General features: G+C 38.7%; 1 protein-coding gene across 1 annotated transcript in view; it reads left to right on the top strand.

Annotated features, from left to right (window-relative positions):
- NCKAP5 (NCK associated protein 5) overlaps positions 1-18,932 on the top strand; it is a gene marked incomplete at both ends in the record, with an annotated part of 331,674 nt that overhangs the window by 293,358 nt on the left and 19,384 nt on the right. The window contains 4 exons of the mRNA XM_082284641.1: positions 7,159-7,473; positions 9,641-9,777; positions 11,201-11,330; positions 13,925-14,112. Coding sequence (XP_082140767.1) covers positions 7,159-7,473; positions 9,641-9,777; positions 11,201-11,330; positions 13,925-14,112 — 770 coding nt within the window. The remainder of the gene's footprint in view (positions 1-7,158; positions 7,474-9,640; positions 9,778-11,200; positions 11,331-13,924; positions 14,113-18,932) is intronic.

Genomic DNA, 18,932 nt, shown 5'->3' with positions numbered 1-18,932 from the left:
ATAACAAACCATCCTTTGTTGGGCTTTGCTACATACAGACAGGATTTCTGAGGGCTGTTAGTCTTTCCTGTTAGAGGAAGGGGAGCATCCATCCATGCCTTGAATGAGCCATCCCCAGGAAAATGTTTCTGAGACTGTGTGATTGCTGGCTCCCAACCTTCACATTTCAGGGCTCTGAGGGAAACAGAAGGCTTTGCTTGGTGAAAAAGTCTGGGAAAGCCACATTCCTGTATTGCAACAGACCTGTTGCTTACCGTGGATTCACACCTTGCTTGAGATGTGAGGACTTCTCCTTCTTCTCAGCTGTTACTCATCTATAGCTTTCTCAAAGATAGCTATGAAATTGTAAGGCTGATTGGCAATGTAACGCCAAAGAGGGATATACAGCCACAAGAGAGGAATAGCTCCCCAAAGAATTTCTAGGCTGGCCTCATTGACAGCCAGGCTGCACCTGGTCCTCATTTAATTACCTTTTACACAGAGCTTCAAGTTGCTCTTCAAATGAATCTCAATATATCTTTTCTAGGACTAAAATTATATCTATTCCTAATATCCTGTCTCCTGAGAACAGTGAGTAGATTTTTAGAAAGTAAATGTAACAGCGTAATACAAGAGAGATAATTCCAGGTGCCATTGGTTGTGGGACTTCCCCAACTGGAAAACTGCATGTAGACCTTCGTATTCAATAGACACTGAGAGGTGTCGAGTAACAAATCCAAAAAATTATCCAAATTCTTTTTCCAGCTCTTTTTGTCCTCTGTAAAAACCCTATTCCACATAGCTTGCCACCATTACAAGCATGCAGGAATCAGATCTAAATGCCTGGAGGAGCATAGGAAGCATTTGTTGAAAAAAAAAAAGTCCATAGATAACTGCTAAATTGGAGTACAAGATTGTTAGTATTCTCTAATAATTAAGACTAATCTTTTGACTTACTAGTAGAAATGTATTTTAAGATGGGACTGGAATTAAAATGAGGCAGAAATTATCTGTTTCAACTCAGAAAATACACTTCAGATGGGATTGTGGTCATGGAAAACTGTGAAGACAACTGACAAATCATGGATGAATGACATATTGAAGATTGTGGGCTTTGCAAAATAAAGCGTGACTAGGAAGAAAATAGAAAGAGCACGGAATAAATTGGTAAAATAAGTTGTATTTATTTACTTTATTGTTATTGTAAATAGGCATAAATTATAATCCCAGATTCAAGCAGCCGTGAATGAAGTTCCATCATTTGAAAATAGTCAGCATAGTCCTCCCATTTATCCCTCCTCAGTATGTAATGGGAATAATCCCATGCCACCAGTGCAGTACCCATGGGAGTGTAGGGCTGTGGAAACTCGGGTCTTTTCTAGTTTTACCTTGGAGAGCCTTTGGGTTCTTTAATTTGGCACACTGATTGTACCTCAGATCTAGATAGAAAACAATAATGCACTCATATTTGACCAATTGGATCAAATTATAGTGTAAATCCAGAAGGAATAATCTACTTTAAATTGACATTGATTTGGCAGAAATACATTTTCTTTTTTTTTGTGGTTGCTTTAGCATTGCAGATGAAGAGAAGGATGTGCAAATAAAGAGATCTGCTTTGCCATCTGTAGTTTAAGTTCTTTGTGCCAATGCCACATGTAGCTCAAAGATGTTTATTAACTTTTGAAAGAATTTTGTAGGGACCTATCTACATTTGAAATATTCTTCTGAAAAGAAAAAAAGAAAATCTGTTAATTTTTATTTGGCATGTTTCAAAATGCTGGGAAAAACTATACTCCCTTTGTGTTTCAGAAGAAAGCCAGTATGTGTTATCTGGTTCCCCGTGCCAGCTTAGTGGGAAGTCTTGAACTTTCTAATGTGAGGAAAAATAATGTGTTAGAATTTGTGTATTCTGTTACTGATGGGAACTACATCCTTCCATTTTTAATGTCCTGGATACTCCTTGAAGCTGGCCCATTCAGTGTTATGTACCACTCAAAACATGTCAAGGCTTGAGTCTGTACTTCTGAAAACAGCTTGCTGGAAATTTCCCAGAGAAACTGTTCTTGATACAGAGCTATTTTTGACTGATAGTTTTTTTTCCTGAAAATGCCTGCTTTCTGTGGAGAATTCTGGTGGTTACTTAAAGATTTCAGCTGAAATTTCTGTCAATCATGTACATTTTTGTAGGCCAAAACTTGAAAATTTATGTGAGGAATATCTCAAACCAGCTGTAGTGGTGAGCACAGGGGAGGATTCCACATTTTTCATGAGGTGGGACGCTTCTTAGAAAGAAAACATATCCTTGTGCTACTAGTATTGTACCTACAAAGGCTGATGTAAGCAGAACTACCTGTGATCTTTTTGACATAAAATAAATTTGTCCTCTTTTAAAGAATGTTAAGATAGACTGGCCATAAATTTGTCCTCTTTTAAAGAATGTTAAGATAGACTGGCCATCAAAGTTAAGTAACACAAACACTTCTGTAACTTTGCCACCCCCAAACAGAAACTGTTTATATGTCATTTGAAGTAGAAATAGGGTCTGTTTGCAGTAATTGCATCTGGTATCCATCAGTGTGTTTCAGTAACATCATGGTGGGGAATGGCTGAGGTTATTGAGCTGCTTCTGGAAGTCTCAATACCCTCAAGCAGCACTAAGACGCAGCTGCCTTCTGTCACTTGTGGCACAAGTGGGTAGAGAGGCAAAACTGCTGTTACAACATGGTGGGACCTATAATTATTTCCTCTCTGACCTGTAAGTCCTTCCCTGTGTGCCACCATCCACGAATGTCTCCTCTTATTATGCCTAATTCAAGTCTTTCAGAAGAAATAAAAAGTTGAAGAATAATTAGGTTTAATGATTTGTTGCTTGTATTTAAGATGCATCTTTAAATTATCTATGCTCAGGAGAATGCCCTAAAATACTTCAATGAATTCTAAGCTGTCAGTTCTTATCAGTGGGGTATGTTTACTTCTAACTCTTTAATTTTTGCATTTCAGAGGAAAATGTAAAAAAAAAAAAACTACAGAAGGAGCTGCTAGAGTTATTTTCCCCAGTGATGATCTGATTTTTAGAATTCCTGATATCTGCCAGCCTGAGTGTATGTCCTTTTCCTACTCTCCTCTTGTCCAGACCCTCAGAGTGGTGCAGAGTTTTCACAGATCCTTTTTATTCCATCTCTAATTTGCGTGCTGACTCCATGTTGAAGAGACCTTGGTGATTTACTGATACAGAAAATGTTGGTAAAGCACCAGCGATGGTGCAATATTGCAAAGGATTGTCCAGCTGTACAAATTACCGTGGTGTCCAGCTGATGCAGGACATGAACTGCAGGATCGTCTTGCACATGAAAATACTAAATTTGAAAATTATTGAGAAGTAGTTTGGAAAACTTTCAGAAAACTTTTTATGCAGTGTTAACTCCCTTTTTCCAGTGGTTTAGAGGCTTCTCAAAATTAAAGGTCTTCCTCAAGTTTTCCACTGAGCTCTTACAATGCTCTGTCATCAAAAGATCCCTATGCAGTCAGGAGTTTCTTGATCTCCAGGAAATATCTGTAAATTCTTTCTTGTTTCTATTTTCAGTTTGGAACTGTTCCTCTACAGTAGGACTTCCAGGGACTTTGTTTTTGGTCCAGACTAGAATCCCCATGATGAGAGGGAGGGAAGGAGCTATTTCAGTATTTCAGGCTTTTGATTCTAGTCTGATTATTCAGAGAAATGGCTGATGGTGAGTGAGTCTATCTGTGTCCACTATAAAGCCAATACCATTCTGTGAGCTTCTTTCTTCCCTAGCAAGGAAAGAGGAGGGAAAAAAAAATCAGAAACAGGCAAGGAATTTGGCTGGTATATCAGGAAGAATTCTCAAGCAAAAGTAATTAAGCTCATATATTACTCTTTTCAGACTTTAATGTTTCACTGAGTCATTTTTCATCTACTGAGTGGTACTGTCACAGCACCAGAGATTTAACTTTTACATATTTTCATTATGTAGTCTTGTGCAGCTCTGACTGATAACAGTAATTTGAAGTGTCAGTGCAGCTGATGAAATCAGATGGGCCATGAAGCTGTTTGAAAGCTGTCACTGGGATGTAAAACGTATTTTTTTATTTTGCAGTTGCTTCATAAATGTTTAAAAGCAACACAAGATAATGTGTATTCATTCTTTCAGTAATACAAATGGTCTGAAAGATACTTTTTTATTTGTATTAGTTGTAGGGGTGGATTAGTTACTTTCAGTAATGAAAAATTACAATCCACAAAGAATTTTGTGGTGTAGTCTGGATTTAGGACTAGGTTTTTGAGGATTGTTCAACATAGCTGAGTAACAGAATTTTCAAAAAATCTGTCTTTAAGAGTCACAACAGGAGCTGCCAAGCATTGAGCGCTTTGAAAACCAGACCCTTTTGTGGTTTTTCAGAACTAAAAATTAGAGACCTCTTTTAAAAATCTGTTTTCCACCTGGTGTATTTCCTTTATCATGGATAAAATCTCTATGAAGGAAGACTAGAATCGCTTAAAACTATTTTTCCTGCTAATTAAATGTGATACTTCTGGTGTGCTCCTCCCTCCCTCTCCCAATTATTTTAGAAACAGCAGGAGATTGTATTTTCTTGGAAGTCTGGCCCTCAGCGTTCATTTCTTTTGATTCTATGCCACTGCTTTCATGGTCCATTCGTAGATGTACACAAGGTAACAGTGGGCAAGAGCAATCCATATGTCATTTTAAGATACATGTCCTCAGAAGATAAAAGCTTCCATCTTCCAGCTCTCCCTTAGCAAAGGCTGTAGCTTTGCTTTTTGATGCACATTTTGATCCTACTTAATTTCCCTGTAATAATTAGGAGGGAATGACTTTTTATTGTCTTAGGGAATGGTCAGAAAGGAAACAACACTACAAGGTCCTTCAAAGTCCCTGTGGAAATGGTTACAAAATCAGGTCTCACTTTGACCATAGAGACAGGAGAGGGGAAACTTCTCAGACTTCCGTGTCCTTTTATGTGGTGTTTTCAATTTGCTCAGTGTCTCTGCTGAAGAGCTCTGCCTCTCCAACACAACCAGTGTTGCACAGATGTCTTTTGGTTAAGAGGCAAATAACAGAAGTCCTTTCTTATTCCATATTTCTCTTTATTTGCTAACTCTCTCACCAACAGCCTTTAGTTGAAGAATTGCCTGTCCACGAGCTAACATGCTGTTTCAGCTTGATTATGTACAGAAAATGGCAAGGGCAATGCCTGGCATTTTAAATTGCTTTTCTGCATTCCCACTTCTAGCTAGGTATTTTGCTATTCAAAAACAACAAAAAAAAATTCAGAGGAAGTATAGCTGAGGTAAGAGGGTTCAGTAGATGGGATACCTCCTTTTGACGCTGCAGAACCAAATATAATTCTCTTTTTTTTCTTCATGTTTCCTGGAAAACCTTCAGCAACTTCTAAAATCATTATGACATATTAGCTCAAAAATGTGACAGAAAATGTAGGTGCTAGCTAGGCATGGCTTCCACACCTTACCTCCTTTTACCTACAGAGAGAAATTATTGGTATGCAGTAATTGTCTGAGGGAAACCAGAGTCACTTGTAGCCCTTTTAAAAAACAATGCATAGAGTTTTTGCTGCTGCAGCTCAGCCAGGCCCTGTATGGTTCAGGTGCTCAGTAGGACTTTCAGTCCTTCTTCGACCCTGAGTGATAAGGTAATGAGGACCACATAAATATAAGGCTGCTTCTCCTTTCACAAGAACCATGAAATAGAAATACATATTTAATTTATCTGTAAGTCGTTTCTGACTTGTTATCAAGAAAGGCCCATTGAGATGAAGATATTTAATGAGAATGACCATGGTAATGTTCTCTGTTCAAAAACAAATAGGCAAAACCCGTAGGGGAGAAATATTTCCAAATTTCTGAGAGTATTAGAAACTCAGCAGAGGAAAAAATAATGAAAATGACTTGACAGAGGACTGCTAACTACAACAGACTTAAATAACAAATGGACATATCATAAAAAAAGAATCAATACTCAGAAACACCTAAAATAGAGATGGAGAAGATATACTGGGCCATATTCTGCATCTCCTGCTGGAGTACAATTGTTCACTGCAGTATATCTTTAGTCTAGTGTAGCCTTAAATTGTTCAAAGCAAAGGAAATTCCTCTGCTTCCTTTGGGAGTGTCTGCCACAGACTTAAGAGCTTGCTGTCAAGGGATGTTTCCAGACATTTAACCTAAATTATGCTCATTTTCCAACCATTAGTGCTGAAGTTCCCTCCTTGGTGTTTATAGCTCTCAGAAGGACCTTGCCATCACACTCTTTTCAACATTGTTTGCCCCTTATAGAAACAAAAAGGAAGTCTCTGGAAACTGATAGAGAATGAGAGGGCAGGGGGGTTGCCGGTCCATCCTGTTTGCTCAGATAGCCATGTGCACACACCTACACTTGCACCTTTCCCTGTTTCATGGTTAGTACAGCACCTTTCCAGTAAGATGAATAAGCTGGAGGGCTGTGTGGGACCATACTGCTTCTGAAAAATAAAAGTACTAGAGGTATCCCTGGCATTGTGTACACTTACCCAAATTGGGATGTGCAAAACCAGAGCGTAACAAGGTAAACACAGGCATGGCTGTTGCTGTCCCAGTTTTTCAGGATGCTCTGAGAGATGGGTATTTTGAAGAAATTCTGCAGATCTTAGTTTTATGTAAGAATGCATGATACGTTTTTGTTAACACCTTCTTGTATGAGAAACAATTAGCAAAACAGAGATATAGAGAGGCCAAACCTTTGTGGAGTGTGGGTTTATGTTGGAAGAAATATATTACAGTACTCCACGCCTCACACTGGTACTCTTCAGACATTCTGTGGGCCTTCAAACTAAACAATTTTAAAATTCCATCTGTAACCGCTTTCCAGGACCAGTCCCACTTATCCATTCACACTGTTACTCTGAAGCAGGCCAGTGTCAATGTTTTGGCACTTGTTTAATTTCACTGCACCTCAACAGGGTATTTCCTTGTATTCAGTTAGACAAGGTGTCAAAAGCGTTCCAGTGACAGGTAACAGCACAGTCACAAAGTGCAAAACATTTCCCTGGCCTTGAAACCGATGCCCTTTTTCCCCCCAGATGCTTTCACTGACTTTAAATACCTTTAGCTCCATCCCATCACACTAATTTCCTGTGCCATAGAGTCTTGCTGCCAGATGAGGACGCTGGACAGTGGGATTGGAACCTTCCCCCTCCCTGACTCGGGGAACCGATCGACGAGGCGACATATTTCTAAGCAAGAATCAGCCTTGGAAATGGGAGTCTTTGCAGCATCTGAGCAAGTTCTTCTTTCAGCTCCTTCAGTAAAAGCCAAAACTCTTGAGCGAGAAGTGCCTTCAACAGCTAAGAGCCAGGAGGCTGTGGAAAACATAATTAGTCACTCAACATCTGATCCGGCCATGACTGCCAAAGGTATACGACCTTTTCAAAGTCACCTTCCCAAACCAGCTTCCTCAGGTAAAATGTCAATTACACTGAAAGTCACATTATTTCTGCCTTGGCCTCTGTTTTGATTAGCAGAAATCCTGTAATAAAGGCAATTGATAACAGAAATGTTAAATGCGGAGCAGAAGATACTCTTTTTATGAATGCATAAGGTTAACAAGTTCGTGACCTGAGCCATATGGAAATTCTGTTATACATAGTGCTTATCTGAGAAAGAAAAATGAGTTTAGCTCTTAGAGCCTTTTCTCAAGAAACAGTACTTGAAGAAAAAAAACATATGCCAGCCTTGGAAGTTGACTTGAAAAAGAATATGGATGTTCAGCAATATTCAGGATCAGACTGAGAATACAGAGTACAAAGCACAGCCATGTTGTGACATAGAAAAGACAAATTCATGAAGACTTGATTTTGATACTGGATTTGAACTAAAGACTCATTTGGCCTTGATGCATAAATTCTGTCCCACTGAATATACAGCCTTGGCCTCCAATAAGGCTCTCATTATTACATCGTGCAAACACATTTCTATATATGAATATAAAATACCTGACTTTTTCTTATGACCTACGTGTGTGTTTAAGCTAGAAAACAAGAGCTGACAAAGGTATAAAAGGACTGGCAATCCATCAAAGCTCCAGCAAATAACTTTGTGTTAGTATATAGTTCCATTGAAGTCTGTGCATTTTTCATAAACAAATATTGACTATTTATATAAGTTTTTGAAGACTTTGGAGTTATTAATATATATGTTAATAGCATTAAAAATCATGTAGCATTAGCAACAGGGAAATTTTCATAGTCAGCATGACAGATACAGCACAAAGCACAGTAAAAGTGATTAGTTTAATGGGTATTGTTTTATCTTGACCAAATGCAATGTCACTTATTTACTGGGGTTATGGTGGTTAGCACTTTGTCAGCCCAGTTATTGCTGCTGTAAAAGTTGTATTTAACTTTTAACTGCATAAATCTGTATCACTCTATCTATAAGAGACATTCTGTGTAATTAGCATGTAAGGTTAAATATCAAGTTTGAGCTTAGCTTAAAGCCATCAAATATATGTTCTGCTAATGAGCTGACATATATTGAGCCTAGGAGGAAAGAAGCCTCTCTTGTATGTTCATAGGATGTATAACAGAAGGTTTCTAATTAAAAATCTTAAAACTAAGTTGATTTAGCAATATTCCCAGTGCAGTGTTGTAATGGTGTAATAGACTGCAAACACACATTGTATACTTTATTGCAGACTCCCCTGCTTTTTTCAAATCAAAGCTAAATAAATAAAAAGATATTTTAATACTTAGTATTTTTTAAATAAGTGTACTGTTAATTAATGATACAGCTAAGAAGGATTCAGAAGAGAAATCTTAGTTATAGATTATGTGCTACATGCTTGAATGGTCACATGTGTGACCTCAATTCAGCAGTGTGTTATAGAGTAGAGCCCATGATTAAACACTGTCATTATAACAAATTGAACAGAAACTGCAAGCTTTGAATTGCTTCATAAGAAGTCAGTAGCAGTAAGATTGTTCTGATCTTAATGCTAATATTCACTGCACCAACCTTGTAAGGTTTGTATCTTAATTAAATTGTCATGAAGAGATGTTACAAAAAAGTAGTACACATCAGATGATGGGGTCAACTCATTCTTTACTAGACTATTTTCATTCAATTCTTCTCTCCCTCACTTTCTCATCCAAATTACAATTATCACTTTATTTCATATGCACAATATATCTTCTTTGATGTTCCGATTTTGCATAGTGCAAATATAGCAAATAAAAAAGCTGGCTTTCTGCTAGAAAGGTACTTCCAATTGTATTTATGTTAAAAGATTGTTCTCTGAGAACATGAAATGGCAGAGTACAATGCCTAGGAGTAGTTACTGAATGTTGTTTCTTTGTTGAAAGAGTATATATTTTATAACTAATGAAGGGATTTAAATTCATGCCTTCCTCTTTTCTTGTTAACTGGAAAAGGATTTGGATGAAATTCTGCCACTTTAGTTAGAACTATTCCAGTAAGTTGGTAAATTGTTCCTTTGAGCAGTAAAATATTATTTGACGTAATGGAAGTACCACAATTTGCCCCCAATTTCTACTGAATTATAATTGACACACTATCATGAAGATGCTGATGAAAACTGGAATTTAAATAATGTCTCTCTTAATTCAGGAATAATTAACCTTGCAAAGCAAAGTGAACAAGAAGCAAGTTCTGTGACCTCTGCCTCATTAGAACACACCAAAGAGACTGTAGAAAATAGAAAAGCTCTTCCGGAGTGGACCCCCAAGAAAACTACTAAAACAAAGGTATAAGTTAAGAGGTGGCATCTCTTAAATGAGATGGGTATTGTGGCCAGTGTAGAGGTATCAGAAATGGCCAGTGTTTTTAATATGGTGAAAAGAGTAACTAACAATCTAACAGCTACATTTACTTCCTTACCCTTCATTTGCTATCTCATTATTTACCAGTAATAATAATACAGCACCTAAAGGTTCTTTGTCCTCCTGCTTATAAACACATTTTAATTAAAAATCCTCAAAGGCATTTTTAGAAAAGAAAAACACATTCTTCTCTTCTAGCAAGTTGATCTCATTTGTTGCTTTTAGTGAGGTTCAGATTCTTTTTTTCCCCAGGCCTAGGTTCCTTGTCTGTATGGCTGTGTAGTATGAGAGTTTGAGAGATGTGCTATGGAAGTATTGTGAACAGGACAATACTCTTGTAACATGCTCCTGTGGGGTTTTGGGACTACAGCTGGCTTGCAATCTCTAATGCTGGGCATACCTGGCTGCATGCAGGTATCCTCAGCTCTGGTTCCCTCTCCACAAGTGTGTGATTCCTAACAAAGGGATGTCCTCCTGCATCAGTTAGAAACTGCAGCATGGGTGGAAAGATGGGGAAATTAATATCCCTTTTAGAGAAACAGAATTAAAACCTCATTTGAGCCACTGATAGACAATTGGGATAGGGGTAGTAGGTTGTATTTCTACATGCCATTACCCGAGCAGTAACAGGCTTAGCTTCCCCCTACCTGGTTTGTGGGGTTTATTGTACTGAGCTGCTGCTCCTGAATAGTTTGAGCCTTCAGGCCTTCCATGATTAGAAGCTGTCCAGAGCTGTCAGTGTTCCTCTTTATTCCCAGAAGAAAATCAATAATATTGCTTCCTGGAAAGAACTTGCAAAGGAATCAGCTGGGAACTAAAGGCTCTCCAGTACTGTAATATAAACACCAGGACAAGTGACATGAATTCAGGAAACAATTAGGATTTACTGGTCTAGAAATGGTGTATTGTCTACTGGCCATCCTAACTGTCTCTAGAATTGCTTGCAGCAAACCATTTGTGGTGTGGTAATTTTGCATGTTACAAATAGACTATATTAAATATACTTAAGAACTTCTAAAATTGAACTTGGTGGATAAAATTATCTGAAAATGTTGGTAGAATCAAAACCAGTGTTACAGTGGGAAAAAAAAATTTAAAAAGTTAAAGTCAGGATTGTTTCTGCCAGACTGTCTCAGGGGACTTAGCAGGACAAGAATGTGTTATTTCCCCCATGTCAGACTGATGGTTACTTACTTGAAGGAGTTAGACTGGTAATGCAAATTTCCCAGTTGAACTACCCTTTTATACTGCATGAAGAATATAAAATGTGCTACTCCTAATATTATCTTCTGCATTATTTTGATCTATTTGCATTATCTGACTTGCTGCCATACCCCTCTTTGTGCAGGACACAGCTCTAAGGGTGTGCACGTACTCAGCGAGCAGCACTGACAGTGAGCCAGAGCCAGAGTATGAAACCAGTTATTTCAGAACTGCAGAGGAGACTCTTGTGGAGCTAACAAAGAACAGCAGACAAGGTAATTGAAAATTTGTTCATAAAGATGTATATCCCTCATCCTCACACTGACTCAGCAGCAGATGGTGTCCTTCATTGAACTTTCTGTCTGGTTTTCACTTTCTAACCCCAAATCTTTCTTCAGTCTAATTTTCCATTAGCTTTTTATTACCTTTTGCTTTTTATTATGTGTATGTGCTTTTTCCCCTCTTCCAAAGTTTTTCCTCAGAGGGGCTTAACTTGTAGATTCTTAACTCTATGCAGTGCAAATAAAAATAATTACATTATTACAAAATTGAAAGTTGACGATAAATATAGTTTTCTTTTTTTTTTTCTTTTTAATTATACAGCCAGTTGAAATAATGCAGCCATCAAGGCCACAGTTTCCCAACCTCTGTATCAAGGTGATGTTGGTTATGGTACCACAGTGAACTCTCTCTCATTTTCCTCTGTGTATATATTGCAGCTTTCAAGTACCGAAATTTTTAGTGAGAACTGATGGCAATTCAGAATTTACTGAATTCCAGTAGATAAAAATACATTAAGTGACATTCTTGAGATAATAGTTTTCTGTGTGTTTAATAACCCAGAAAATTGCTGGCTTTTCTTGACCACCAGGCTGCTGTGCTTTGAGCCACCTTCCAGTGCAGATGTGTGCCCTGGGGGCAGCAAGGGGAGGGCAGCTCTGTCCTTGTCCTTGCAGCCCATGGATCCCCTCCTGCAGGTGGAAAATTCTGGTGAGTGCAAAGGCCAGTGCAAGGTCTTGGCACCACCCTGAGAGCTGATCCCCTGTGCAGCCCCAAGCCTGACCTGGCAGAGATCAGCACCTGCAGCATCATCACCGCAGTGACGATGGCAGGGAAAACACCACGGGTGGCTGGATGCTGTGCTCTTCAGTGTCTGCTGGGCATTGGGCTCTTACATTTGGCATTTTCAGAGCTAATCCATTGCTTGTTGTTCCATGGGAGAGAGCAGAATAGGAAGCTAGGGCCATTTATTTACATTACTGCTGCAGCTTTGTGGGTTTAATCTGTAGAAAATATTGCAAGCCATTTTAGTCAGCCCATAAACACTTCTTTTTACAGATTTTGCTTTTTACAAACCATATTTCAGTGAAATAAATGGGATTTTTTTAAAGAGGTAAATAAGCTTTTTTCTTTCCTGTATTGATCACAATTTGCAAAAAAAAAAAAAAAGTATTTTTATCATGTGTTACCAGTTGCTTTAAATGGCAGCAGATTCCAAGTTTAATGATATCTAATGACTTGAGGTGACCATTTTACATAGAGATTCATTAATTTTGTGTATGTGCCTCACTTTTGAGCCAGTAAGAGAATAAAATACATAATTGTGATGGAGACAAATAGAAGATTATGACACAAAGAAAGTATTTCTGCTGTGGTCATTCCTCATAGTCAGGATTTCTGTTCTGTGCTCTCTAAATGCAGTTCTCACATCGTATTAACAACCATGCTTTATCCCATTCTGTGTTCAAAGGTCTCAGTGTCTTTATGCACACAAGTGATATAACCTCAAAACATCCACATGAGGCTGGGGAAGGGGCTCCAGCAAACCAATCCACAGAGAATATTTTTATATGAATAGATAATTACATTTATTAGCTGAGTCCCCAAACTCACTGGTTGCACAATTATAATGTTGTAGTGATTTTCGTTTTCCATTTATGAGCAGGGAACAGAAAGACTGAGTGCCCAATGCAAAGGCTATTAAAAGTCAATGATAAGACCTTTGTTAATTTAATGGGCTTAGCATGAGACTCCCAGTTCATTGCCCAATGTTACGAGAAGGTCAGTAGAGTAACAGGGAATACGCCAAATATTCCAGATCCTTCTCTTCAGCCATGTAAGTGTTCTGATTTCAATCTCATAAATTGAGTTCTACCCTGATGTGATTCTGTTGAAGGCAGATACTCTCTTAAGGCTGTAGGTTACAAGGCAGAGTTGAAGTTTGTGTAACAAGAAGTATGAGGAAAGGAGCTTAATGTTCACATAAACATCTCTGCCTCCTGTGTGCTTTCGTGGAGCCGCAGAAAATTCCTTTTTATTTTGTTCTTCTGAATGAGTTTTCAGCCTTGGACTTTGGAAACTGGGGCTTTATTCCTAATGTTGTTGTGCTACAGCAGGATCTAAAACAAGCCCCACTTTCTTAGTGGTGTAATACCTTGTGTATTTTTTATGCTGTTACATTCATTAACTAAAAATATAGTGAAAAGGAGAGAACTGTCAAGTACAGTCAAACTGAAAGATAGGCTAAAGGAACTTAGCACTTAGCCATGTAGGTCTGTTAAAGGAGAAGAACAAAACCTTACTGCAAATAAGTAAGTAGGAAGATTCCCCAAATTAACCATCTTGTCTATAATTTGAAAAGAAAGGAAATTAATTCTGTCTGTCTCTTACCATCTCCTCCAACTTGTATGTTAAGTATGAACAGTTCCCTGTATATGCATTGGAGAATTAGAAGCTTGTATTTTTAATGTTTCTATTGCACTGAAGTTCAGATATCTTAAAAAACACTTGAAATACATCTAAAATTGTAATATTACATTAAAATCTATGTAGACTGCCATAATGATATTATTTGTTACATCTCTTGCAGCTGTGCAGGAAAAACAAAGTCATAGAAGGTCGTTTTTGGGGAACCCAATGTCGATTTTGGATTTATACCAACACAGTCTCTATGGCCATTTTGGAGAAGATGGACCTGAACAATTAACACATTACAGTTTAATTGAGCAGCTGAGTGGAGCTTCCAGTAAAGACAGCAAGGGCAAGGAGAGCCCAAGTGTGAGTTACTGTAATCTTTATATTACTTCTCATTTTGTTCATTATTATTTTTGCTTGCTTTTTGGTTTTTTTCCTCAGTGTGTTGATTGATTACTAAAACCAGGCAGACTTGAAAAAAACAACAGGACCTGCAGAAGAGCAAAGATCTGAATATTTTTAGAACAGAATGTTACATTTGAATGCTCACCTGTCATAGAATTAGACTTCCAAAATTGACAAGTAGAGACAGGCTAGCACTTGTACTCCACCATTAGTGAGAAGCTGAAATTTAAAGCTAGCAAGTAAACACCAAATTTGTCTTTTAAGGCTGTTCCTTCACATATAATTAGATAGTTTATATAGAACAACATGTATTAAATGACTTAAAACTCTGAAGACGTATTCCTGAAAATTTAAATGAAATTATGCTATGGAAATCACCTATCTTCTGATCTCTTTTGAAATATTGGTGTTGGCTCTGGAATTCCAGATTTGATGGTTTTAAACATTATTTTGATGAAGATCAGTCCTGATCTGATGGGTTGACCTTGATGCTAAACTGAAACAAATTTGTTTTCTCCTCGTACTTCATGTGAATCCACTTTCTTTTCTGTCTCTGAAAGTATTGAACCTGACATCACACAGCCTCAGCAACCCTGAAGAGGACCTTTTCAACCTGTTGTTTTCCTCCTCTGTTCTCATGCCTTCTCCTCTCATCATCTCACTTCTTTCCTTCTCTCCTTTGATCTAACAAGCCAATTTGTTTGAAAGTAGAGACATCCAGTCATGATCCAGTGTAATCATTTTGCCTCCGTGTTCTGTCTGTTTCCCCAGATCTTCTTTTTAGACACAGCTCTTTTGTTTCTGTGTGTAGCACTCAGGACATTTTGGGATTGTTACACTATAAACAAAGGTGGCAGCAGAAAATAAGGAATGAGCTGCTGGTTTGTAATGTACTGGTGTAGTGCATAAATGAAAAAGAATTTTTATCTCTTCCCAGACCCCAGTTTCCAGTTTCAGGAAATGACTGTGCCTTGTAACATCAGAGGTGATTAACCAAAGTTAGAGTCTTGGAGCTTTCAGGAATCTGGGCCAAATATGCAGAAGGAATATGAAGAGCAAAATGGCAGTGGCCCTGTTCATTCCAACTCTGCTGGCATCAAAGTCCTGCTTAACTGAATATTAAATTGACCACAAACTTCAAAAGAAAAATCCTGAAATATATTGCCTCACTTCCCAATCAACCCAATTTCATTAGTACCCGGAATAGGATTCAATTTTAATATTTGTGGGTCATATTAGAAAGAACAATTTTAAATAATCTGGCTTCATAGTTGGGAAAAAAAAAAAGGAAAGAAGGCAGCAGAAGGGTGTTAAAAAGGGTAAGTGCAGGAAAATAATTTGAGCATCCACTTAATTCCTCATCTTGAACATCCAGGCATTCATAGCTTAATTATGTGTAGGAGATGAATTATATATGTGTACATATATATTTTTATATATATATATGTATATGTATATAAAAAAATACATAAAAATCAGTTCTGCCTTCTGAAGGCCAAGATCTTTTGCTATTAACAGAGAAATTAGATTTGGTTCCAGTCTAGAAAAGTGGCTCAGAGTTGCATCTACTTTTAATTAATTCTTTTCATGTATTCCTTGTAAATGACATCTCTGCAATGCGCCCGATCAGCCTCAAAATCTTAACAAAGCCCATTGAACTGGCCTTAGGATCCTGTAAAACTCCATCCTCAAACTGAAGGGCACCAGGTGTTATCTCAGCCAGCACCAGCATTTTTCATGCATTATGCTGGGGAGCTCTTGAGCTTGCTTTTTAAGGATCTGAAATAGCTTTCCAAACAGCATTGCCTCTCCCTGCACAGCGAAAGCTCAATAAAGCACTAGAGATTTGCCTATTAGCATTAAACTTTTCAGAATGACAAATGAGAGGAAGTAACCATGAAAAGCAGGTTTCCCTGAACTCCTTGTTTGAACCAGCACAGCAGATTTTTCTGAGCTGTAGTTTGTCCAAGCTGCCTCGGTGCTGTTGCTGGCTGGCACGCTGCCCCGAGCACCGGGCAATCTCCTGCCTGCCCCAAAGGGGAGGACGGGGCCGATCACAGCGCAGGAGGGCAGGCGAAGCTCCTGGTGGGGTTTGCCTTGCCCACCCATGGCAAAGGAGGCAGGAAAGAAGCAGAGGAACTCCTTTGTGGGGGTGAGGATTTATTGAGGAACACAGGAACACCACAGAGAAGCCAAGAAGATGGGAGTGACATGGGCTTTTATAGCCCTACAGAGTGGGCGTGGGGAACATGCAGTAACCAATAACACCTCAGTTAGGGGGTGCCACAAAGGTGGGGAGAAGGAATTGTGGCAAATGGGAGAAGGAGTAGGTGGGGAGGAGTAGCAAGGGCCAATCAACTACTGAGGAACATAGAACTCTCTGGAAAGACAACCAAATATGAGAAATAAGGGGAGAGGAGAAGCGGCCAATGGTAAGGCACAGATCTACATATTTTGCACAGCCTCTTGGGTGCTGCCTGTGACTTCAAGGCTTTTGGGCTGTGGAGGCATCCAACCAATGGACCTTTTGGTCCACTTGATCCGGCTGACCGTTGTGTTGGCCACGGTTCACTGCAACACCAACCCAAGAAAATCCACAGTCTGTTTAAATTAGAGCTGTGTGATCTGCAACATTACCCACAAAAAGAGGGAACACCAGAAGGGGAAGGACTTATGGCCAACAAATCTTAAAAAAAAAAAAAGGATAAATTTTGAGGGGGGATTAATGCAGCTTTCATGCAGAATATTTGGCATTTTGAAAGAGGAAATCGTACAGGCTTTGAATTTAATTCCCAAGTGGTGTTCGTCAAGCCTTTCAAAAAGCAAACAAAAGATGTGTGTCAGAAAAATGTTGTGATGGGCAAAATGAGTTTACAGTGCTTGTCTGGAGAGCAAGTGTGCTGTGACAGTCTCTGAGCCCAATTAAATTGGGCTGTGCAGCTCCAGGATGGCAGTGGTTCAGACTGGGGGCTCTAATGAGACAGTCAGGAAACTCTTTTAGCCCAGACCTATCATTTGATTGTCTCCTTCCCAACCAACGCATTCACCAGCATTACCTCCAAAGTTTATACATAGCAAGTTTCATCAGCAAAAAAGTACTATACAGGAGCTTCAGAGGAGAAACAACTGATGGGCAATTACTGTGATAAAGGAACACTGCAGGGACAGTTTGAGGACTCAAAAAGGGCTTTTAGACATTGAAAGGAAAAATACTTATTGTTACAGCCTTAAACAGCATCCTGGTTAAATTCTCTTAGCACTATGACCAATTTTACGTTACTTTTATTTTGACCTGAAAAACATATTCTGAAATTATGTCATCCCTTGGCACACTGCAGAACCTTGAGCAAGGAAAGCAAATCACAATTTCAAAGAAAGGAATAAAATGCATTGAATCGTTAGCAGAAAACTTTCACTTAAATTAACAGCTTTGGTGTATTTTCCTCATGTAGGACTTTCACAACAAGAAACATTCATTTTTACATGATTCAAATGAATTATTTTTATTGGAACAGTAACTTCTCTGATCTAATAAAATATATGCAGCACCTGATCCAAAGTCCAGTGCAGCCAGCCCATGGGACACGCAATGTCAGTGAAACTTCACTGAGCCCAGCATTAAACAGCTGTTCCTGTTCCTTGTAGCAGACACTGGGAGTGCCCTGAGCCCTTTGCCAATGTCCTGATTGTTACCACGTTAATGCAATGAAAAAATAATTTCACATTTCATCAGTTAATTTACTGTTTAGACTTTAAAAGCTCAAGTGATTCTTTTCTTACAAGAATTCAGAAAACAAGATGAATTTCCCTTCCTCAGGCCCATTGTTTATTAACATATTTTATAATTGACCAGGAACCATTTGGAGAAGTAGCTGAGTTGGTCAAAGATTTTATTACTAAATCATCTTTATAGTGCTAAAGAGTTATTAAAAATGTTTGCTTCTCTGTCATTAACCAACTGTCACATATTCTACTCTGTCATACAGCCCTTCTTGCTCTCTTTTGTCCCTATTACTCAATTGGAGTCACCATCAAGGCTTACTTGTGTTTCAAAGCATGACTTGAGCACTTTAAAGAAAAGATCCCTTATGGAAGGGGTTGGAACCCATCAGAAGCTTCTACTTCCCTCTTGTTTTCCCCCAGTTGTGATGAGATACGTAAGAAATCTGACATTTCTGGCACAGTTACCTTGCTAACTTCATGGGCACTTGAACTGGGAGACTCATTTAATGAAAGAGTCTTCTCTGTGCAATGTGAATTTATGGCTGCACCCACCATGGTGGAGTTTGTATGTGTGGAACAGATGATCCATGAATGAGATCAAATCCCTGTGTCTGGAAATTCAAGTAGGCATTACAGATTGCTGGCAAATACAGGCCAAGGAAAAATTAGACATTTTGCTGCTGTTTAGACTGCACTTACAAATAGGACTGACCTGGCGGCATTCCCAGATAAACTCAAGGATTTTACAGCTGAGTAAGCTGATTGGGAGTTAATGCTGTATGATTGACTTGTTGTGCTTGCAAGCCTCCTATTAGCAGAGGAGAGCACCCACAAAAGGACTAGAAACAAGACTAAGTCTGGTAATTGCACAACATTTGCCATCCTCAAGGATCTCCGAGCATTAAGATGATACTAGAGAGGGTGTTCCAGCCTGGCTGAATTACAGCATCACTTAGAGCAGCCCAGACACCTCTGCAGGCTACACTAAACAAGAGTGAGTGGAAAATAAAGAAAGGTCTGAGCTGCTGCTTCTTGCATCTCATCTCCTACAGAGG

Source organism: Coloeus monedula, assembly GCF_965178545.1.
Source record: "Coloeus monedula genome assembly, chromosome: 7".
NCBI classification, from domain to species: Eukaryota; Metazoa; Chordata; class Aves; order Passeriformes; family Corvidae; genus Coloeus; species Coloeus monedula.
The sequence above is the reverse complement of the archived record's forward strand: the minus strand, read 5'-3'. Positions and strand labels throughout refer to the sequence as shown.